The 22,615-nt window shown below is 45.7% G+C and overlaps 1 protein-coding gene across 1 annotated transcript; it reads right to left on the bottom strand.

Annotated features, from left to right (window-relative positions):
• Positions 1-36: 36 nt before the first annotated feature.
• On the bottom strand, positions 37-17,709 carry MRAP (melanocortin 2 receptor accessory protein). The gene is made up of 3 exons (XM_070455147.1): positions 17,492-17,709; positions 2,667-2,766; positions 37-585 (listed from the first exon to the last, which is right to left on the bottom strand). Exons 1-3 carry the CDS (start codon positions 17,595-17,597, stop codon positions 225-227), a joined length of 567 nt encoding a protein of 188 aa, XP_070311248.1. The 5' UTR covers positions 17,598-17,709; the 3' UTR covers positions 37-224.
• Between the last annotated feature and the right edge of the window lie 4,906 nt (positions 17,710-22,615).

The raw sequence follows: 22,615 nt of genomic DNA, 5'->3' as shown, positions 1-22,615 counted from the left end.
AACTAAAATGTGATATAGTAAAGATTAGTGAATATATTTTCGTCTTCATTCATATATATTTTATTTCTCTGTCCTCAGTGCAAGCATAAGCAGTAAGTGCGCTAAATAAAAAGGAGCAACATTTGTGCCTGTTTCCCCTGGTTAGTGGGGCCTGGTTGCGGCCCAGGACAGATGCTTACACGTGCCCCCTGGTGGACTCATCCTTGACCTACTTGCCCGTCCCGCTAGGTAAACAGGCTTCTAGAGGGCACGTGGGTTTGGGGTGTTGGTTCTCCCACCGAGAGGCTCTGTCTGCAGGCGAGGCTCACTGGGCGTGTTGCTGAGGTCAGCTGGTGCCCTGTGGGGCCCCCTCGAGGGCCAGTTCCCAGAGGAGAGCAGGGTGGGCCTGGGGGCGCCGAGGTGGAGGGGCTCTCCCACTGCAGCCGCTGGACAGGCCAGGATGCTCCGGATTCTGGTTCCCCAACCAAGCTCGGTGAGGCTGCGGGGTCCCCTGGGGGGGCCCTGGCGTGCTGGGGTTGCCTCCAGACGCAGAGCAAGCTGAGGCCAAGACTCCAGGAACATGTTGGGGGCCGCTGGGTGGCGTTCCTGTGGACAGAGCAGATGGGAGAAGACATCCAAGCTGCCCAGGGAAGAGTCCTTCCTGGGGACCTCCTGCCACGCCCTCCTGCCCGGCCAAAGCCTAAGGAGGACTTTGAGCTCTCTGCCCAGTATCTATGGAAACGACATACCAACTGGAGAACCAGGCCCCCGGAAGGAAGAGCCCCAGGGCTCTCCATCACCTGAAAGGATACCCTAATTATCTGTGCAACCGAACAGAGTCACACATTCTATTATGCTTGTTGGGGTATGACCACAGGCCTGTTGATAACTGTCCACTGTTAACTACCTAGGCTTAAGGCATAGGAATCACGGGTTAACTTTGATTGCATCTTTCTTTTCCTTTGTTCAGACTAGTTCCAGGGAATTTGAGGAGGTGGGTTTGGGCACGTACGCTTAGGGTATATAAGGTTTTCACAAAAACTGGTCGGGGCCCTTAGCTAAGAGGAGACTCTGCCTTGGGCCCGCCGGTATAATAAACTGCACGGCACAATCTGCATTGTCCTTCTGAGTGAGTTTGTTTCCAGGAATGCGTGGCTACAACATGAGCATTCATTGTCACAAAGTCCCCAGAGAGTGGTTTGTTTAGCGAGCCATGTGGCCGCTTGGGGGAAAGCAGCATCAGCGTTTTGCCCTGTTGTAAAATCACAGCCCAGGAGATGGGAGAGACCCCCACGTGCCCACTGGACCTCAGAACCTTCCGCTGGGATGGGAGCTGATGGTCCTTAGCACAGGGCTGGCTCCAGGTCACCTCAGAAGAGTAGAAGACAAGGGTGATTTCTTTGGTTGGTCCGTCAGGACATCTCTTGAGGGTAAGAATCTGCTTAGCTTCAATGTAAGTTCTGAAAACTGAAGGACTAGGTTTCTTCGTTGCTCCAAAGCTGGTCCCCGCCTCCCACATGTGACCGAGGGGAGCCAGGATGACCTGGTGTGTGTAGACCTGATGGATGAGATACTGTGGACACCATGGGTGGGGAAGGGGCTAGAAGAAATAGAGGCCCCCCCCTCGCCCCCAAGGCAAGTCTATGCATCTTCAGATCCTCAGGGAACCGGCCAGGGGCCCCCACCCCACCCCCAGGCACTAGGGCTGCACTCTGGCTCTCTCGGAGGCTTGGAGGCTCCTCTTCCCTTCCTCTCGGGACAGCTCTGCTCACCTCTCCCTGCCCCCAGCTTCCTGTGCCGACTCCTGGTTCCCACTCCCCAGACTTGGTCCAGAATAGGGGCCCAGCCCTCCGCCCCACCCCCGCCCCCCATGTCTTCCTCTGGACACGTCAGTGCCTCCTGACCCCAGCTATCCTGCCAGGCCACACTCTTCCAGGAGGCAACGGCTCGCCCTCAGTCACCCTCTCTGGGTCAGCTGCCCGTCCCCGGTCCCATCAGCTCCGGCAGGGAGCCAGGTGGTATAGAGCCCTTAGAAGCATCGTTCTTAGGATGGCAGTGGCTGTCTTGGGTGGATTAAGCCAGAGGAAAATTGAGTGTGGGAGGCCAACTGCGTGAACACAGGAGAGTGAATGTCTAATGAGCTCGGCTCTAATGACTGCTTGGAACACGTAAATGCCTCCAATTGAACCACGGAGGTACACAGCAGGCGTCTGACAACAGAAAGGGGCCACAGATAAGGGTCTTCACTTTCCTGGTGAACTAGTGACCTGGTTAGCACAGGGTCACTTTGGCTTCCTTATCTGCAGCAGCTTAACGGAGGTATATTCTGTACACAACCAAGCTCAAAATGTAAAATCCAGCCATCTTTAGTATGTTCCCTGAGCTGTGGGACCATTACCAGCATTGCTGAGAGAAACCCCTACCCGTGAGCAGTCACCTCCCCTTGCTTCTCCCCAGCCCTGGGCCGCCACTAATCCTCTGTCTCCATGCGTTTGTCTCTTCTGCAACATTTCACACCCACGGAGTCACAGTGTGTGGCCTTTGGTGTCTGGCTTCTTTCACGTAGCACCGTGTTTCTGAGGTTCATCCAGGTAGCATGAATCAAAAGGCTTTATTCCTTTTCACGGCCAGAGTATTCTACCTCGGACATAGTGGCCCCCTGTCTAGCCACACACCCCCGTCCTTACCTCGTCTGTGGAGAGCCTGACCAGGACATGTAGAGAAGGATGAGGAAGAGAAAAACCACGAAAGCTGCCAGGCTCACCCAGAAGGCGATGACGATCGAATCTGTGGGTGGGGGACGCACATGTCGACATCAGTGTGGTCTCACATGCCCCACGGTCCCCGTGTGCTGCGGAATTGGGGCTCTGGGAGAGAGCCTTCCCAGTGAGTGACCGGTGAGAAGATTTTCCTGCCAATAACAACCTCGAGGGACTTCCCTGGTGGTCCGGTGGTTAAGGATCTGCCTTCCAGGGCACCGTGTGCCTGCCTGTGTGCTGAGTCGCTTCAGTCATGTCCAACGCTGTGTGAGCCTGCCAGGCTCCTCTGTCCATGGGATTCTGCAGGCAAGGATGCTGGAGTGGGGTGCCATGCCCTCCTCCAGGGGATCTTCCCAACCCAGGGATCGAACCCGTGTTTCATAGTCTCCTGCCTTGGCGGGCAGTTCTTTACCACTAGCAAAACCCAATGCAGGGTACATGGGTACAATCCCTGGTCGGGGAACTGAGATCCCATGCGCCACAGGGCAACAAGCCTGCTCCAGAAGTAGAGAGCATTGTGCTCCAATGAAGACCCAGCACAGCCAAAATAATATCAATTAAATAATAATGATAACTTCGGGAAGGAAAGAGGCAGCAGGGACCTGGCTTTTCCCCAGAGCGACTAATCACTGGGTCAGTTGAGGCTGATGACGGAGGGAAAAACAGTAAATGAAACTAGGTTCCCACGCCGCCACCACCACCCCCCACCCCGGATTTGATTTTTTGGCTGCTTCCGTTGCTCAGAGAGTGGCTTTTCCCTTCTTCCTTCCTCCCAGGAAGGAGAAGAAAGTGCTGTGAGCAACTTCACGTGGCAGGACAGCCTCCTCTCTCCTGTGAGGACTGCAGCCCCTACCAGGGGCCTTCTGCGACCAGCCCAGTTGGGGACCACTTCAAAGACTCCAAGATCAGAGACTTAGAAAAATGATATGCACCAGACAATGCTGCTAACCTGCTCCGGGAGGGCCAGGCTGTGGAGATGGTACCCAAGGCTGCCCCGGCCAGGCTGCTGGAGGTGAAAGGAGATGGTCCCTCTCTTTCTGGGGCACAGGGCCAGGCGGGGAGCAGTGGCAAGAGGAAGAAGTACAGTTGCAGCCACCACTCTGGCTGTATCCGTGGCTGGAGGTGAAAAGACACAGGAAAAACAGGAAGGATGCTCAGCCTTTTCCGGGCCCTGGTAGAACCTGGTGGAACCTGGTGGCTTGGGAGGTACCTTTATCCAGGCTCCAGGTCAAAACTTTCTGCAAGTTGCTAGGGCACTGTAGGAATGTGTTTGTTTCTCTTGTTTGTTTCCATGGCTCTGGGCACAGATTACTGTTGTTTTTGTCGCTAAGTCGTGTCCGACTCTGTGTGACCCCACGGACTGTAGCCCACCAGGCTCCTCTGTCCATGGGATTTCCCAGGCAAGAATACTGAAGTGGGTTGCTGTTTCCTTCTCCAGGGGATCTTCCTGACCCAGGAATCAAGTCCACATCTCCTATCCTGCAGGCAGATTCTTTACCACTGAGCCACCAGGGAAACATACTGGGTTCATAATTAGTGTCTGCAAGTATCTTATCCCAGACACTCTCATGCCCCCAGATCAAGATGCCCCAGACTGGGATATGCTGGGCGCCTACATGAATGACCCAAGGAAGCCACTGAAGGACGGAACCAGCAGGCATGTAGTAAGCGCCTATGCAAGTCAGGCTCTGCTGGGGGCTGTTAAGGATTCCGAGGAGGCCAACCTCGCCCGCCAGAAATCGCTGACACCCTTTAGGATTCTGCACCTGTCCACCAGCATAGCATCCTCCTCGACACTCCTGCTATATCACCAGCACTAGTCCTGCCTTGCCTTCTGTTGGGTTCTGTTCAAACAAAAGAAATTTCTGTGATGTATCCAGGTAGAAAAGTGTTAATAAATGGATAAATAAATGAACAAATAACTGAATGGATGAATGATTAGAGATGTGTGGGGTAAATACTAGTTATTGAGTAAAAATTGTTACCTCTGCCCTCTATGACCCAAGACAGCTAGACGGAGAAACTAAAACCTTATAAGAGTTGATTTTAAATCCTAAAGTGTCAAAAACAGGTAATAAGGAAAAGATGCAGTATTGGCAAAAGGCCGCATGGACTCCACCACCTTGAAATGTATCAGCAAGTTGGCACTCACACGGCAGAGAGGCAAGGACAGCAAAGCCCCCCAGGCTGACTCACATCCTCTCTGCTTTCTTTCCCTGATCTGAGAAATGGCTGGCCTGCCCTGGAGAGTCACACTGTTAAAGGGGATGCATGGGCTGGCTCCTGGGAAACAGGAAATGAGGTTGCTGCTGTCTGTACTCAGCTTCTTTTTTTTCAATTTTTAGAAATCCACGATCTGAGATAAGAAACCTACAAATTGAGCCTGGAACATCTTGTCTTCCAGAAAGCAAAAAAGCTATAAAAACCCAAACAAAGCAAACTCCTAATAGAGCCAAATGTGTGTTAGTTTCAGATGTACAGCAAAGTGAATCATCTCTCTCTCTCTCTCTATATATATATATATATATATATATACACACACACATACATATATATATATATATATTTATATACGTACATACACATACACATGGTTTCCCTGGTGGCTAAGTGGTAAAGAATCCGCCTGCAATGCAGGAGACCTGGGTTTGATCCCTGGGTTGGGAAGATCCCCTGGAGAAGGGAATGACTACCCACTCCAGAATTCTTGCCTGGAGAATTCCAAGGTCCAGAATTCTTGCCTGGAGAATTCCGAGGACAGAGGAGCCTGGCAGGCTACAGTCCATGGGGTTGCAAAGAGTCAGACACGATATACACTCTTTCTTAAATTCTTTTCCTATGTAGGCCATTACAGAGTGTTGAGTAGATATCCTTGTGCTATAGAGTAGGTCCTCATTAGTTTTCTATTTTATGTATAGTAGTGTGTATATCAGAGAAGGCAATGGCACCCCACTCCAGTACTCTTGCCTGGAAAATCCCATGGACGGAGGAGCCTGGTAGGCTGCAGTCCCTGGGGTCGCGAAGAGTCTGACATGACTGAGCGACTTCACTTTCACTTTTCACTTTTATACATTGGAGAAGGAAACGGCAACCCACTCCAGTGTTCTTGCCTGGAGAATCCCAGGGATGGGGTCGCAGAGAGTCGGACACGGCTGAAGTGACTTAGCAGCAGTGGCAGCATCAGTGTGTATATATCAATCAAAAGAAGCCTCTGACTTTCAAAGTGTTCCTTGCCTGCTCACTGTTTTATTCCCCAGAACCTGCTTCAATTCAACTCTGTCCTAAAGAGTCGCAATTTATTGTCTAACCCTAAAAGTATAAGAGTATATATGTACTCAGAAAATTTGGTTTGAGAGTTCTATTGTTTAAGGAAGTTTCAGATTTCTGCAGACACTAATGCTCTTTTCCTTTCATTAAAAAAAAAAAAAAAAAAAAAAAAAACCAATGCAGGATTTGAGGTCTTTGGTACCTAGATAAGTTCCATCAGAGCCTCAGAGAAAACAGCATCAGAAATTGAGCAATTGAGACGCCCTTTCCCCCTCTCCCAGGCTCATCTCCAGATGCTGAGCAGGAAATGAGATGGTACTTCTTCCAGAACACAGAGTCTTCAGAGAAGTGAAATTTTAATTTTGTCAGACCAAAAGAGCGAACAGCAGATACCAGCCGTTTCCTGCACTGCATTCTCTTTCATCATATGCTTTTGAAAAAGGCAGCCAAGAAAATAGGGTTTTTTCCTCTTCCTCCGGTCAGCCTAAGTGCTTGGCGAGAACACTTTGTTACAAGGGCAAGGACTGTCATTCTCCAGGGTGGGAAAAGTTTAAACAACTGTGAACTTGTCTTTACAACAAGAAGCACCAGACTGGCTCGACAACGAAACTGGTTCAGTCTTGGAAAACTCCCCTTCCCTTCCCTCTTCTCTAGAGTCCCAGGAGAAAGTTAACCGCAAGATCTTTCCCTTCTTGGGGGGGAGGGGGGGTAATAATGGGGTTAAGAGCCTAGACCCTGGAGGAGGTTGATTTTGAGTTCAAATTCTGACTTGACTATTTCCTAGCTTTGTGATCTCAAGCAATCTGAGATTTTTACATCTCCAAATCTGTTTCCTCATCGGTTAAATGGGGATAATAGCGTGTGCTATATAGACTGTTGTGCAAATTAAAATAATATGCATATGCAATGCCCATGGCGGGATTTCCTCATTTAATGGCTGTGAAATGATCTGTACATAGAATTAAAATTATTATTTCTGTTAAGAGGGTTTTGTGGCAAGTGATATTGCTGCTTCCTTCAAGTGCCCTAAAACGTAAGCTATGAGTAAAGGTAATTGTTCTTGTCGATCCTTCACCTGCTTCCATAGTAATAGAACCCCTCCTGTAGCTAGGCACATGGCTGCCTGAGATAAAGACTATATTTCCCAGCCTCCCTTTCAGTTAGTACGGTCATGTGACAAGGTTCTGGCCAATGAGATGTGAATGCCACATTTGCAGGCCGGCTTCCAGGAGTCCTGCAGAGATGCCTAGATTTCTAATACATGCATCCCTTCACATTCTCTTACTCCATTTTGCTGCCCAGAACATGGATGTGATAGTTATAGCCAGAACTGGAACATGACTGGAACACATCCCAGGGATGGCAGAGGTGTGAGCTAAAATAAAGCCAGTCCTTGAAGACTTCATGGAGCTGACCTACCACCCTGCCCTGCAAACTTATACATGAGAGAGAAATCAAAGTCTGTTTGATCTGGTACCCCATTAATGTAACCAATTTTCTCCATTGAATCTGTACAAAAATCAATAAATGACTTCTTAAATGAACATACCACAACTGACAGTTGCAAGTAAATGCTGACCTTCAAAATAATCATCCTCTCTCTACTGTGGTGGTGGTGGTGGTTCGGTCACTAAGTCATGTCCAACTCTTCTGACACCATGGACTGGAGCCTGCTGGATTCCTCTGTCCATGGAATTCTCCAGGCAAGAATACTGGAGTGGGTTGCCATTTCCTTCTCCAGGGGATCTTCTTGACCCAGGAATTGAACTCAGGTCTCCTGCATTGCAGGCAGATTCTTTACCGACTGAGCTACAAGGGAAACCCTCTCTACTGTAGAGTCATGTAAATTTTCTAAAATATTTATATTAATCAAACATTTATAAATTCTTCTTTTGGAATTATCTTCAAGGATAACCCCCCCCAACACACACACACACACCAATTTTGCTACTTTACGAGATTATATCTTATTTTCAATACCCAAATGGTACCAATCACTTAATTTCATCCACCTGATTGGTTTCTGGGTGATCCTAAACTGTTTCCCAGAAGCAAATCTACCTTCCAAGTAAATACATAATATATCACTGTGGACATTTCATAGAATGTGTCAGGGCCACCAAAGTCAGTTCCAAAGGACGAGTCCCAAGCAGGTTTTGAGGAATGACAGACTCACTCAAGTATGGCCGCTCCACATGAGCCTAGCTTGATGGGAAATTTGTTCCAAGATTACATTGTCAATCTTTGTTTAAAAACCTCTTTCACTGCTTACATCATACCCATGGAACTGACCATCTGCAGAAGGCTCAGATGTCATAATAAAAGTTGTGGGACTTCCCTGGTGGTCCAGTGGTTAAGGATCCACCTTTCAATTCAAGGGATGTGCATTGGATCCCTGGTTGGAGAGCTAAGATCCCACATACTTGCAGGGCAACTAAGCCTACTGGAACTAGAGGGCCTGGGTGCTCTAGAGCCTGCACTCCTCAACAAGAGAAGCCCAGCTTCTTGCCGCAACTAAGTGCCACAGTGGAGACCCTGCACAGCCAAAAAAGAGAAGAAAAGCAAAAGTTGTAACCTGAACTTGTTGGCTGTGACTGAAGGAGATGAACAGCATCATCGACTCAATGGACTTGAGTTTGAGCAAACTCTGGGAAATGGTGAAGGACAGGGAACCCTGGCATGCTGAAGTCCACGGGATTGCAAAGAGTTGGACACAACTCAGCAACTGAACAGCAACAGCCTGAACTTGGTCGCTCTGACCAGAAGAGAAGGCTTATCCTCATTCAGTCTTCACGCTGAAGTCTGCTTACTGTGTCCAGATGAAGCTGGTTAGTGATTGTTCAGAAGAGATTGGTTAGTGATGTGTTTTTGTTCTTCTTCTCCCCGTTGTTGGAGAAGCAGATGAACAGACTGCCTTATTATTGAAGCTGCCAGAGGCAGTGCCTCAGCAGAAGTCGGTGTGGGCTTTCTAACTGGTAATTAAAGGAAGAAGACATACTGACCTAAGAGGTAAATAATACAGCAGTAAGGCAGGCACTACCCAAGGGAAATCAATCCGCCTCAGTACTCCCTGCAAGGGAGCATTCAACCAGTATTTGGAGACACATCATATTAACATTATCTGTACTGTCACTGTAAGATGGGAATATGAGATTGTCTTTTCTTCTCCAGAGCTTAGCCTCTGAAAAGGGAACAGAATCAAATGTGGAATCAGTTTGTTCAGGCAGGGTCTCAGGAGACAGATTTCTGTTTTCCACCTTTTTGACAGAATTGTGGAGATTCTTAACATTTCCATGAAACAGAAGCCGTGTCTGAAAATCACATGGGTGACAGTCTTTGTGAAGTCCCTGTAACAGAATTACACACCAGATTTCAAGACTTCCCTGGGGAAGGGCAACCCACAACCTTCAACTCAGCGTTGAAGGCTCATAAAAATGTGTCTGCATCCCGAGATCTTTCCAATTATCTGTCCAGCCATGATGGAATAAATTCCACTGTCTGGGCTTGAACACAAAAATCTTAAAAATCCTTCTTGCTTGTTAGGTTAACACATGAACTCGGGTATTTTTTTCCTTCTATTTTTGTCTCTTTCTCTACTTGACATAAGTCAAACCCAGTCTGGCCTTCACCATGTCAACCCACTGCCCCAGGTGGCCTTCTAGTGAGGCGATCCAAGGGAGAGCTTCGCCTCTCTGTCTCCCCCTAAAGAATTCCTGGCATCTTTCTGTCTTTCATGTGCACAGACCTGGGCACGATGGTTTATGATTTGTTTGACTGGGATGGAGATCCAACCCAGAGAAGCTGGCAAGGAGGAAAGTTGCATCTGTCAGCAACCGAGGTCACAGGCTCTCTGTGGCTGACCTCTGTCCAGGCTTACTGGGGACCTTACTCTACGTTCAAAGCCTGAGACAGCCTGATGCTGCTTCCTGCTGATCCTCACAAGAAACAAAGGAGATACAGTGATATGGGAGCACAGACTTTGGATGAGGGAGATTTCTGGTTTTGAATTTTTATGCTCTTTTAAATTTATTTAGTTATGTCTGTGCTGGGTCTTTGCTGCTGGGTGTGGAATTTCTCTAGTTGAGGCAAGGGGCTCCTCTAGTTGGGATACTCAGGCCTCTCATTGCAGTGGCTTCTCTTGTTGCAGAGCACAGGTTCAGTAGTTGTGGCAGACAGGCTTAGTTGCCCCAGGGCATTGGGATCTTCCTGGACCAGGAAACGAACATGTGTCCTCTGCATTGACAGGCGGAGGGAGTCTCAACCCCTGGACCACAAGGGAAGTTCCTGGCTTTTTCTTTTTTTCTTTTTTAAAATAAACTTATTTGAATTCAAGTACTGAAGACAAAAGTAGGCAAAACATCTTTACTTAACACACAACAGTGGAAGGAGTCCATTCCCTGGGGCCACTGCTTATAAGACCAAAATCCTGGAAGCGTTCTATACGTTCAAAGACACCAATCTCTAGAACACCAGGCAGCTATTTACAAGGTTTTTGTGAAAGAATATTTCACAACATGTGGAAACAAAAGATAGTGAGGTCAATAAGAGCAGGGTACAAAACAGCATACACAGCCAGATCTGTTTTGAAATATGTGTAGGAAACAGAATGTGTATGGTGAATTGTCTCTATCTGCTTCAGCTGATGGCCAAGACAAAGGTACCACTATAGACTGAATGCTCGTGTCCCTACCACCCCCCGACATGTGGCAGTCCTAACCCCCAGGGTGACAGTATTGGCAGGTGGGGCTCTAATTAGGTGTAGAAGAGGTCATGAGGGTGGGGCCCTCATGAGGGGGTTAGCGCCTTTATAAGAAGAGAAAGAAACCCTAAAGACTCTACCAGAAAATTACTAGAGCTAATCAACGAATACAGTAAAGTTGCAGGATATAAAATTAACACACAGAAATCCTTGCATTCCTATACACTAAGAATGAGAAAACAGAAAGAGAAATTAAGGAAACAATACCATTCACCATTGCAACAAAAAGAATAAAATACTTAGGAGTATATCTACCTAAAGAAACAAAAGACCTATACATAGAAAACTATAAAACACTGATGAAAGAAATCAAAGAGGACACAAACAGATGGAGAAATATACCGTGTTCATGGATTGGAAGAATCAATATTGTCAAAATGGCTATACTACCCAAAGCAATCTATAGATTCAATGCAATCCCTATCAAGCTGCCAACGGTATTTTTCACAGAACTAGAACAAATAATTTCACAATTTTTATGGAAATACAAAAGACCTTGAATGGCCAAAGTAACCTTGAGAAAGAAGAATGGAACTGGAGGAATCAACCTGCCCGACTTCAGACTCTACTACAAAGCCACAGTCATCAAGACAGTATGGTACTGGCACAAAGACAGAAATATAGATCAATGGAACAGAATAGAAAGCCCAGAGATAAATCCACGAACCTATGGTCATCTTATCTTCGACAAAGGAGGCAAGGATATACAATGGAAAAAAGACAACCTCTTTAACAAGTGGTGTTGGGAAAACTGGTCAACCACCTGTAAAAGAATGAAACTAGAACACTTTCTAACACCATACACAAAAATAAACTCAAAATGGATTAAAGATCTAAATGTAAGACCAGAAACTATAAAACTCCTAGAGGAGAACATAGGCAAAACCCTCTCCGACATAAATCACAGCAGGATCCTCTATGACCCACATCCCAGAATATTAGAAACAAAAGCAAAAATAAACAAATGGGACCTAATGAAACTTAAAAGCTTTTGCACAACAAAGGAAACTATAAGCAAGGTGAAAAGACAGCCCTCAGAATGGGAGAAAATAATAGCAAACGAAGCAACAGACAAAGGATTAATCTCAAAAATATAGAAGCAACTCCTCCAGCTCAACTCCAGAAAAATAAATGACCCAATCAAAAAATGGGCCAAAGAACTAAACAGACATTTCTCCAAGGAAGATATACAAATGGCTAAAAAACACATGAAAAGATGCTTAACATCACTCATTATCAGAGAAATGTAAATCAAAACCACAATGAGGTACCATTACACGCCAGTCAGGATGGCTGCTATCCAAAAGTCTACAAGCAATAAATGCTGGAGAGGGTGTGGAGAAAAGGGAACCTTCTTACACTGTTGGTGGGAATGCAAATTAGTACAGCCACTATGGAGAACAGTGTGGAGATTTCTTAAAAAGCTGGAAATAGAACTGCCATATGACACAGCAATCCCACTTCTGGGCATACACACTGAGGAAACCAGATCTGAAAGAGACACGTGCACCCCAATGTTCATCGCAGCACTGTTTATAATAGCCAGGACATGGAAGCAACCTAGATGCCCATCAGCAGACGAATGGATGAGGAAGCTGTGGTACATATACACCATGGAATATTACTCAGCCATTAAAAAGAATTCATTTGAATCAGTTCTAATGAGATGGATGAAACTGGAGCCCATTATACAGAGTGAAGTAAGCCAGAAAGATAAAGACCATTACAGTATACTAACACATATATATGGAATTTAGAAAGATGGTAACGATAACCCTATATGCAAAACAGAAAAAGAGACTCAGATGTATAGAACAGACTTTTGGACTCTGTGGGAGAAGGCGAGGGTGGGATGTTTCAAGAGAACAGCATCGAAACATGTATATTATCTAGGGTGAAACAGATCACCAGCCCAGGTTGGGTGCATGAGACAAGTGCTCGGGCCTGGTGCACTGGGAAGACCCAGAGGGATGGGGTGGAGAGGGAGGTGGGAGGGGGGACCGGGATGGGGAATACATGTAAATCCATGGCTAATTCATGTCAATGTATGACAAAAACCACTGCAATGTTGTAAAGTAATTAGCCTCCAACTAATAAAAATAAATGGAAAGAAAAAAAAAGAAGAGAAAGAGACCACATACCCTCTCTCTGCATTTACACCAAGAAGAGCCCTGTGAGCACACGACAAGGAAGGTGGCCGTGTACGGGCCAAGAAGACACCCTCACCAGATGCGCGTGCCTGCTGTGTGCTCAGCTCCATTCTGAGCTGTGGGGAGAGAGATGGACAGACAGGTGGACAAGGTTTTCTGCTCTGCTGGATCCCACATCCTGGGGAGAGCCTGCCCCCTAATCATGACAAGCGTCCTGGCGAGAGTCCTGAGGTGTGGGAGCTGGAATTGAGGTCCTGGATCTGTGACTATCCAGCTGGGTGACATTAAGTCATCAGCTTCTATGGGTCCCACGTACGTCTATTTCTGTACAGTATTCTATGACCCTAGGGCACTCATCCACTCATGTATGCAACTGCTCCTGCCTAGACTGCCAATGCGTAAGGCTAGAGATCTTGTCTTTTTTAAAAAAATATGTATTTATTTGGGTGCACCAGGTCCTGATTGTGGCATATGGGACCTAGTTCCCTGACCAGGGATCAAACTCAGAACGTGAGTCTTAGTCACTGGACCACCAGCAAAGACCCAGGGACCTTTTCAACTTCAAGCCTCTAGCCTCAGCGCATGGCTGTTTCCTGCCCACATGTGACCACTACCCTACCAACCCTCACATGTACATACCCACCAGAACCATATTTTTAGCAAGCAGATCGGACTTTATCTCTTCCCTGCTTACTGTTTTACATGATTTCCCACAGCTTATGGGGCTCTTCCGAGGCTGGCCTGCAAGAATGTGGCCCCTGAGAGGTCTGGAGCTCCTCCTCTATTCCTCTTCCCAAAGCACCTCCTGGAAGCACCTCTTTTATATACAGGAATGTAACTGTTCTCTATCCTGCACCAGTTCTGTTTCCCCTTAGCAGCTCCAGGCAGGAGTTATACAAACAGCACACAGAATAGGAGTCCAATTGCATGTGGCTGTATAGGTGTGTTTGTGTATGTGCTTGAATGCATGTGTGTGCATGCCTGTGTGCATATGAGGATACGGACACAGAGTCACCCTAGTTGGCTAGGCACCAAAATGTTACCACCGACATTCTTCTAGTAGTTTCTGTTGTTCAGTTGATAAGTTGCGTCCGACTCTGTGACCCCATGGGCTGCAGCCTGCCAGCCTCCTCTGTCCTCCACTGAGAGGTGGAGTGAAGTCATCTACTGAGGAGCATATCCAACTTTAGAAAAGGTATTTTAACATCTTGCAAGGTGGTCCCATGGTTGGGACTCCAAGCTTCCACTGCAGGGGGCCCGGGTTCAATCCCTACCTGGGGAACTAAGATTCCACATGTTGCGTGATGAGGCCAAAAAAAAAGTAAAAGAAATAAGATGAATAAAAAACTGGAAACAAATAAATAAACATATATTTTATATATATATTTTTAAACGTAGTTGTAATAACACATTCAGGTAAAGAATCTGCCTGCAAATTGACCTTGCTGATTGAAAGGTCATTACACATGAATGAATCATGTGTAAACATTACACGTCCTTTCTTGTGTAATAACATGTCCCCATAAAGTGACTCTCTAAGCTATTAAGTATAAAATCAATTATTCAAAAGATTAAATAAAGAACAATGAAAAGAAGAATGTCTCCTGACTCAGGTTCGATCCCTTGGTTGGAAAGATCCCCTGGAGGAGGAAATGGCAACCCACTCCAGTATTCTTGCCTGAAAAATCCCATGGACAGAGGAGCCTGGTGGGCTATAGTACACAGGGTCGGAAGAGTCGGACATGACTGAGTGACTAAGCATGCCTGTCATTCATTTATCCCATCTCCTGTTGATGGATATTAGCCCATTTCCAATTTCTGACTGTCAGACACAGTGCTGCAGTGAACAGTGAAATACACGCATTCTGGTGGACACACACAAACGCTTCCCCAGGTGGACACCGGGAAGGGGAGTCTGCGTGATGGCCTGTGAACATCTGTAACTTTTTTTGGTTCTTGCCAAGCTGCTCTCCCTAATGGTGAAGTCAATTTTCGTCCCATCAGCTGTATTTAACAGTACTAATTTCTGTACTTCCTACCCCAACACTTCAAATATCAGCCTTTGAACTCGTGCTGATTGAGTGGTTGTGAAATGGTACCCACTTGTTTTTTCCCAGTGCGTTTCCCTGATAACACTGAGCATTTTCTCCTGTTCCGTGGCCCTTTGAGCTTCTTCTGTTAGTGTCTTTCCATATCAATTGCTTGTATTTCTTTTTTTTTTCCTGTTGATGGATGGGTTGCGTTGACTTATGAAATAATAAAGTGGTTTCCATTTTAAGAGAAAAAGATAGTTTCCAAAAGTAGCTCCCTGAAATAAAAGCAATAGTCACTGCAGTCTCTTTGTCACTCCTGGAATACACCAGGCACTCCTCTACTTCAGAGCCTTTGCCCTTGGTGTTCCTAAAAGGTTCCTTCCCGAGATGTCATCAAGACTCGATCTCTCACCTCTTCACAGGTCACCTTGGCAAGGCCTTTACCAGCCTTCTTCCGCCCTTCCTTGGGTCCCCGCTCTCCTAGCCATCTTTCCCATTTGACTTTTCTTTGGAGCACATCTTGCCATCTGCCATATTTTTCTTGTTTATGGTGAAATGAAAAGACTGCCTCCAATTTTTTGTTTTGTTTATTTTTGGCTGTGCCACACAGCATGCAGGATCTGAGTTCCCCAACCAGGGAGTGAACCCCTGCCCCCAGCCCTGGAAGCACAAGGGCTGAACCCCTGGACCTCCAGGGAAGTTCCACCCACTGGGCCACCAGGGAATTCCCTTAAAATGTATTTCTTGATAGAGTTTAATGTATTTTTTTGGCGTTCCAATATGCTGTGTGGGTTTCTTCAAATTTTAGATATCATGTTTTCTATAGTCTGTATGCAGATATGGGAGAGTTATTTAGTCAGTCCCCTAAGATGTATAACTTGAATACGTTCTATAAAAATACCAATAGATACTTAACTCTGCATAGGAGGGACAGAAAACCTGGCCTCTCCCTGTGAGTGCCAAAAGTCCTCAACATCTAGGTTGTCTGGGGTGGGGGACAGTGACTGGTCTCTCTGGCAAGATTCCTTACTGAAACAATTGTTACTGGGTTTGGGAATTTGAGAAAGAACTTATTTGACGTCATCTCTAGTTCCCCAGGTTACAAGTGTCCAATTCTAGTTCAGAGTGCAAAAATCAAAAGAAAACAAAAAAACTCAAACCTCACACACAATTTAGAAAACACTAGCTGTTTTCTCCAGAAATGTGAGTTGTGTGCAGGTAACGGGGCAGGGGGGGTGGGGGTGGAGACTGAGATCATGTGTTCTAAGCTTCTAAAGTTGCAAACAGTCTCTACACACAACGCAGTGGGGATCAGCTTTAGAGCCCAGGTGATGAGTGAGATGTCAGAAGCTGAGCTAGAATTTTATTTAATTAGTGTGCATTTTAAAAAGTCCTTCCTGAATGCAGATCTATATGTTGTCCAGGTCAGCGTGGATCTTGAAGTTCTGAACTTTTGATGATATCTGTGAGCGGGCTTTTATTTCAAATCTGCCACTTTCTCCCTATGACTCTATGTCTTCCATATTGTGAGTTGTATGTGAAAAAACTCTGCATTTTCATCTCATGGTTATATAGCTTGTATCAGAAAATACACACCAAATCTATTGTCCCCCAAAAGTTTTGCTACAGTGTCAGGAATACAGGAGGTCCTCAGCAAAGGTGAAACAGAGGTCTTTCACTTCTGGAAGGTGGATAGACACAAGAAAGAGAACACTTCCTGACCAGACATTCTATAGGACTTTCCCCAAGGGCCCTGCCAGGGATCTACCTTCTTTTAGTAAATAACACCAGCCAAGTGAATTTCAGTTTGAGCTGGTTTGTAACAGACTATGTTTCTTTTCATATGGGAAACATCCTGTTCTTTCCAAGGACACATTCATTTTTGACAGACATAGTGTGTGATTATAGTGAAGTCCCTGAAACCCAAGGGACAGGCAGAAAGGATGGGTTCCTGGAACTTTGTCTTTGTTTTGTTTTTTATGTTCATTTCCTTATCTGACTTGTTATCTGGTCTGAGTAACTGGAATAATCAGAGAAGATTATTGACGAACTACCAAGTTACTTCAGAGGTAAAGACTGGGCAGGTTAAGATGAGGAAAAGGATGTTAACTTGTCTGGTGGTCCTTCCTGAGACCATGAAGATGAAGCATCGCTGGTATTTTTAATAAGAATTAGTAAGTCACACATCTCAGAAGTGAACACGGTAGCGCTCTTCCACATCTACATGGAGACACCAGAAAACTCGAAGTCCACAGTTTGAAGAAATTCATCTAGCTTATTGGACCCCTAGACAAATATAACTCTATCAAAAAATCTGTCTCACCAATGTAGTCTGACCCCAGAGTGTCTTAGTTTCTCAGGAGGCTAGTTTCCAACTTATTACAGAAGATAATAGATACGCCCTCCATTCCCTTCTATCTATGAGTTCAGCGTCCTATTCTGGCTTTCCCATGAGATCTGTTGGGATTCATAAGTGAATGGAGAACAGTCATTTGCACCAACCCCCAGCCTCCGATTGGTCGGCTTCCCCAGCTCAGGACTCACGTTTGTTGGCTCTCAGCTTCTTCTCATCCACGGGCATGAGGTCCAAGTAGTCCAGGTAGTATTCGTAGCTGTAGTACGGGGCAGAGGTGTTAGTTCTGTTGGCCATGCCTCCGTCGCTGGCTGGCGGCCCTTCCGGAGCTACTCTGAGCTCGCCCTGGAGATGGCCCAGCTGATTTGTGTAAAATCATCCAAGTATGTCTGTGGGTCTCTGGGCTCAAGGCCTGCCCACTTATCAGAGCCGTGGGGCGGGGAGGAAGGTTGGGGGATGTGCCTGTCATCTTTAGAGTTCAAGTGGAGTGATCCATCCTGCCTGGCTTGATGCAGCTCCAAAGCAAACAGAGCTACAAGGCGGGAGCCTGAGGTCCCTGTGCAAGTCCTGGTTGGCCCTCAGCATCCGGACAAGAAAACAGATCCCCCCTGGGACCCTTGAAAGACAAGATGTGGACTAGGACCAGAAAGGACAACCACTGTGGGCCCTAAAGAATTAATCGAACCACATCAAGAGCCTGGCACTGCCCTTGACTTGCATTAAGGCAGCTCTTGGTGATGTTAAGCAACCAGCAAACCACTGGCCGAGATTCCTTATCTGAGGGCGGAACCTGAGTGGTGCCAGCCTTGAACTTGCAACCTCTCTCATGGACACATCACCACTTCATTAAATCCAAAGAGTGCCCTGCTTCAAAGGAGGGCACGTCCCCGCTTTCACGTGCGCTCCCAAGAACCAAGCAGTCAGCGGCCTCTATTCACACTGGGGAGGCTGCTTTCCAGGTCAAGAACCCACATGGATTATGTTCTTGGGAAACAGGACCCCAGGGTTCACCAGTTCTTGGCTGATGACAAACATGACAAGCATTCATCTGGTCAGGGCCTGACTCCGAGTTGTACACTCACTTTTTAAAGAGCAGAGATGCAAACAAGAGGAGCATTCCAAGTACTGGAAACAAGCAGGACTAAATGTGAGAAGCTCCCTAAAATTTAGCCTTTGAGAATTAGTGATGAAGTCAAAACACACACACCATCACAGGGACTTGCCCTCCAAGATCCTGACTTTCTAGTCTTCTTGACTCAGGTCTACACTGCCAGAGGAAAGCTGGGCATTGATAGTGTAGACAGTGAACCCAGATAAATTCAGGCCGCCTACAAAGGTCCATCTAGTCAAAGATATGGTTTTTCCCAGGTGGTCATGTCTGGATGTGAGAGTTGGATTATAAAGAAAGTTGAGCGCGGAAGAATTGATGCTTTTGAACTGTAGTCTTGGAGGAGACTCTTGAGAGTCCCTTGGACTGCAAGGAGATCCAACCAGTCCGTCCTAAAGGAAATCAGTCCTGAATATTCATTGGAAAGACTGATGCTGAAGCTGAAACTCCAATACTTTGGCCACCTGATGCGAAGAACTGACTCATTTGAAAAGACCCTGATGCTGGGAACGACTGAAGGGGATGACAGAGGATGCGATGGTTGAATGGCATCACCGACTCAATGGACATGAGTTGGTGATGGACAGGGAGGCCTGGCGTGTTGCAATTCATGGGGTCACAAAAACTCAGACACAAATGAGCGACTAAACTGAACTGAGCTGAATTGAAGGATAATTGCTTTACAATATTGTGATGGTTTTTGCCATAAAGCAACGTGAAAAACTCTCACAGACACACCCAGAGACAGTGTTCAATGAGATATCTGGGCTTCTGGTGATGCAGTCACTTTGACGCATAGCAGCATCAGCCCTCCCTCCTTCCCTGCCCTCTCCCCCCCTCCCTTCCCCCTCTTTTTCCTCCCTCCCTCCCTCCCTCTCCTCCTTGATACATTTTCCAATTGAACACACTTTAATTTCATCAGCTTGGAATTTTCACTTCAGACAGAACACTGATTGTTCAAATGAATTCATTGATTGCTCTGGTAATAATCTTGACTTTTAAAAACCCCATGGAATTTCCCTGCTAGGAAAACAGATCTAAAACGTGTTTTCCCCTTTGACATAAGTAAGAACTAATACTCCCATCAAGGTCAGCTCTCTGAGATAACAATGACATGTTCATATTAACAAAGACCTCCAAGACCTTGACAATTGGCCTTGCTTTTCCTCTCACTTTAATTTATAAACCCAAACTTGAAGGTGAATGTTTCTCCTTCCCTGTTTTCTTTTAAAGGAAATGCGCACATTTGTTAGCTAGCCTTGTGACCACAGGCCGAGCACAGGGGAGAAGGAACAGGGAAGAAAGGGGAGAACAAACACTGGCTGAACAGCGCCAGAGCCGGCTGCTCAGTTCTGTGCTTCTGTGGTCCTCAACATACTCCCCTCCCGAAAGGGGATAACAGCCAGGAAGGACAGCCTCATGCCAGGACACCATGAACTTGCAGACTGGTATGCTTTCAGGTTATGTGGTTGCCATGACAAAGTACCACAGAGTCAGTGGCCTAAAATAACACACATTTACTATCTTACAGTCCTGGAAGTCAAAAATTCAAAATGAGTTCTGGGACTGAATTGTGGTGTTGGAGAAGACTCTTGAGAGTCCCTTTGTCGGCAAGGAGATCCAACCAGTCAGTCCTAAAGGAAATCAACCCGGAATATTCATTGGAAGGATTAATGCTGAAGCTGAAGCTCCAATACTTAGGCCACCTGATGCGAAGAGCCGAAGAGCGGACTCATTAGAAAAGACCCTGATGATGGGAAGGATTGAGGGCAAGAGGGGAAGTGGGTGACAGAGGATAAGCTGGTTGGATAGCATCACTGACTCAATGGACATGAGTTTGAGCAAACTCTGGAAGATAGTAAAGGACAGGGGAGCCTGGCATGCTGCAGTCCATGTGGTCACAGAGTCAGGCACGACTTAGCAACTGAAAAATGACAACAATTATCTTCAGTTCAGTTCAGTTCAGTCGCTCAGTCATGTCCGACTCTTTGCATAATTATCTTACACTCCTGGAAGTCAGAAATTCAAAATGAGTTCTGGGGCTAAAATCAAGATGGGGCCAATACTGTTTCCTGCTGGTGACCCTGTGGAGAAATCTGTGTCCTTGCCTTTTCCAGCTTCTAGAGGCTGTCCTCTTTCCTTTTTTTAAAAAAAATTTTATTTAATATTTATTTATTTGGCTGCACCAGGCCTTAGTTGCAGCACCCTGTGGCATGCCTAACTCAGGTGCGGCGTGTGGGATCAAACCTGGCCTCCCGCATTAGGAGTGTGGAATCTTAGCCTCTGGACCGCCAGAGAAGCCCTGTCCTCATTCCTTGACTTGTGTTTCCTTTAGACCTTTTTCCTCTTGATCCTGCTGTCACATCACCTTCTTTTTTGCATCAACTCTCTCTCTTCCTACCTATGAAGGTACTCATGACATTTTGACCACCCAAACAATCCAGGAAATCTCTCCACCCAGAATCCGTAGTTCAGTTATATCTGCAAAGTCTCTTTTGCCGTCATATTCATGGGTTCCAAGCATTAGATGTAGATATTTGGGGGGGGGGGGACTATTATTCAGCCTGCCACATGGGGCAAACACTGTTGTGAGTATATAAATCCTTAAACACAAGTGCCTCTCTCTGGGGTATCTGTTGTTGTCAGAGATTTTTGGTAAAAGTTACTTTTTAATATTGAACAAGCATGGGTATATAACAGAGAAAATTCAAAATTTTCATAGTTTAAAAATTTTTTTTTTATCATAGACAATTTCAAACTTTTGCAAAAGCAGCAAGAATAGTATTTTAAAACTCCATGGAATCATCACAACTTCAACAACCATCAAGTCCTAAGTAACTTAGCATCTGTAGTTCCATTCACTGCCCCCCATCCTGGACTATTGTATAGCAAATTCTAATACATCATTTCATCTGTAAATATTTCAGTACATATCTCTGAAGGAAGATTTTTTTAAAAAGTAAAACCATGGTACTGTTATCCCACCTAAAAATAGTTAATTGCATCAAACATCTAGTCAATACTATAATTTTTCCAGTTTGCCTCATAATTTCTTTTGCAGTTGATTTGCTCAAATCAGGAGGAAATGAGTTTCATGTGTCACAGTTGGTTGAAATGACTCTCAAGTCTTGTTAAATTTGTAGGCTCTGTCTTCCTCCTACTTTTTTTAAATTCGGAATTTCCTTGTTGGGGAAAAGAGTTATTCACTCTGAAGAGTCTGCCAGTTACGTCCCATGTTGTGTCAGTCATGTTCCCCATTCCCTGTATTTCCTGGAAAGTGAAGTTAGATCTAGAGGCCGGATCAGATTTAGGTTCAATTTTTTATTGACAAGAATACCTCATCGGTGGTGTGGTGTCCTACCCTCAGGAGACATATAATGTCTGGCTGTGTCTTTTCTGTGCGATATTATCAACCAGTGATATTCATTGTTGAGATCCATTGAAAAGTGAAAGTGAAGTCGTGTCCTCTTTGCGACCCCATGGACTGTAGCCCACCAGGTTCCTCTGTCCATGGGATTTCCCAGGCAAGAATTCTGGAGTAGATTGCTATTTCCTTCTCCAGGAGATCTCCTGACCCAGGGATTGAACCCGGCTTTCCTGCTTTGTAGGCAGACGCTTTACATCTGAGCCACTGGGGAAGATCCATTAAATATCAGAAAAATAATGATTTCTTTTTTTTTGCCCACAAGGCTTACAGGATTTTAGTTCCTCAACCAGGGATCAAACCTATGTCCTCTGAAAAATAAAAATTGTGATTTCCTTATTCCATCATTTCTTTTTCACTTATTAGCTACTATGCTTCTAAATAAACAAACGAAAAAAGGAAAAATATCTTTGTTTATGAACTATCTAGTTACCTCAGATACAGTTCATATCAAGATGGGATATATGTTTGATTTACTTCTTTCTTCTTTTTGCCAATTTCCAAAATAATAGTTGGGCTTTCTAGGATCTTCCAGCAGTGAACAGTGAGAGGTTTTTTGTTTGCTTGTTTGTTTTGAGCTTCTGCAGTTAAAACTTCCTGTGTGTCCCATCCATTACAGCTATTGTCTTTACCAGTGCACAGTTTACCTCATATTTGGAGAGTGAGAGCCTCCTTGTGTTGGCTATATTAGGAGTTTGCTTTATTTTGGTTTTTATAGCTTTTATGCTTTCTGGAAGACAACATGTTCCAGGCTCACTTTGTAGATTTCTTATCCCTAATCGA

The sequence above is a fragment of the Odocoileus virginianus genome, chromosome 25 (genome assembly GCF_023699985.2).
Source record: "Odocoileus virginianus isolate 20LAN1187 ecotype Illinois chromosome 25, Ovbor_1.2, whole genome shotgun sequence".
In the NCBI taxonomy this organism is placed as follows: domain Eukaryota; kingdom Metazoa; phylum Chordata; class Mammalia; order Artiodactyla; family Cervidae; genus Odocoileus; species Odocoileus virginianus.
Note: the sequence above shows the minus strand (reverse complement) of the source record. Positions and strands in the feature narration are given on the sequence as shown.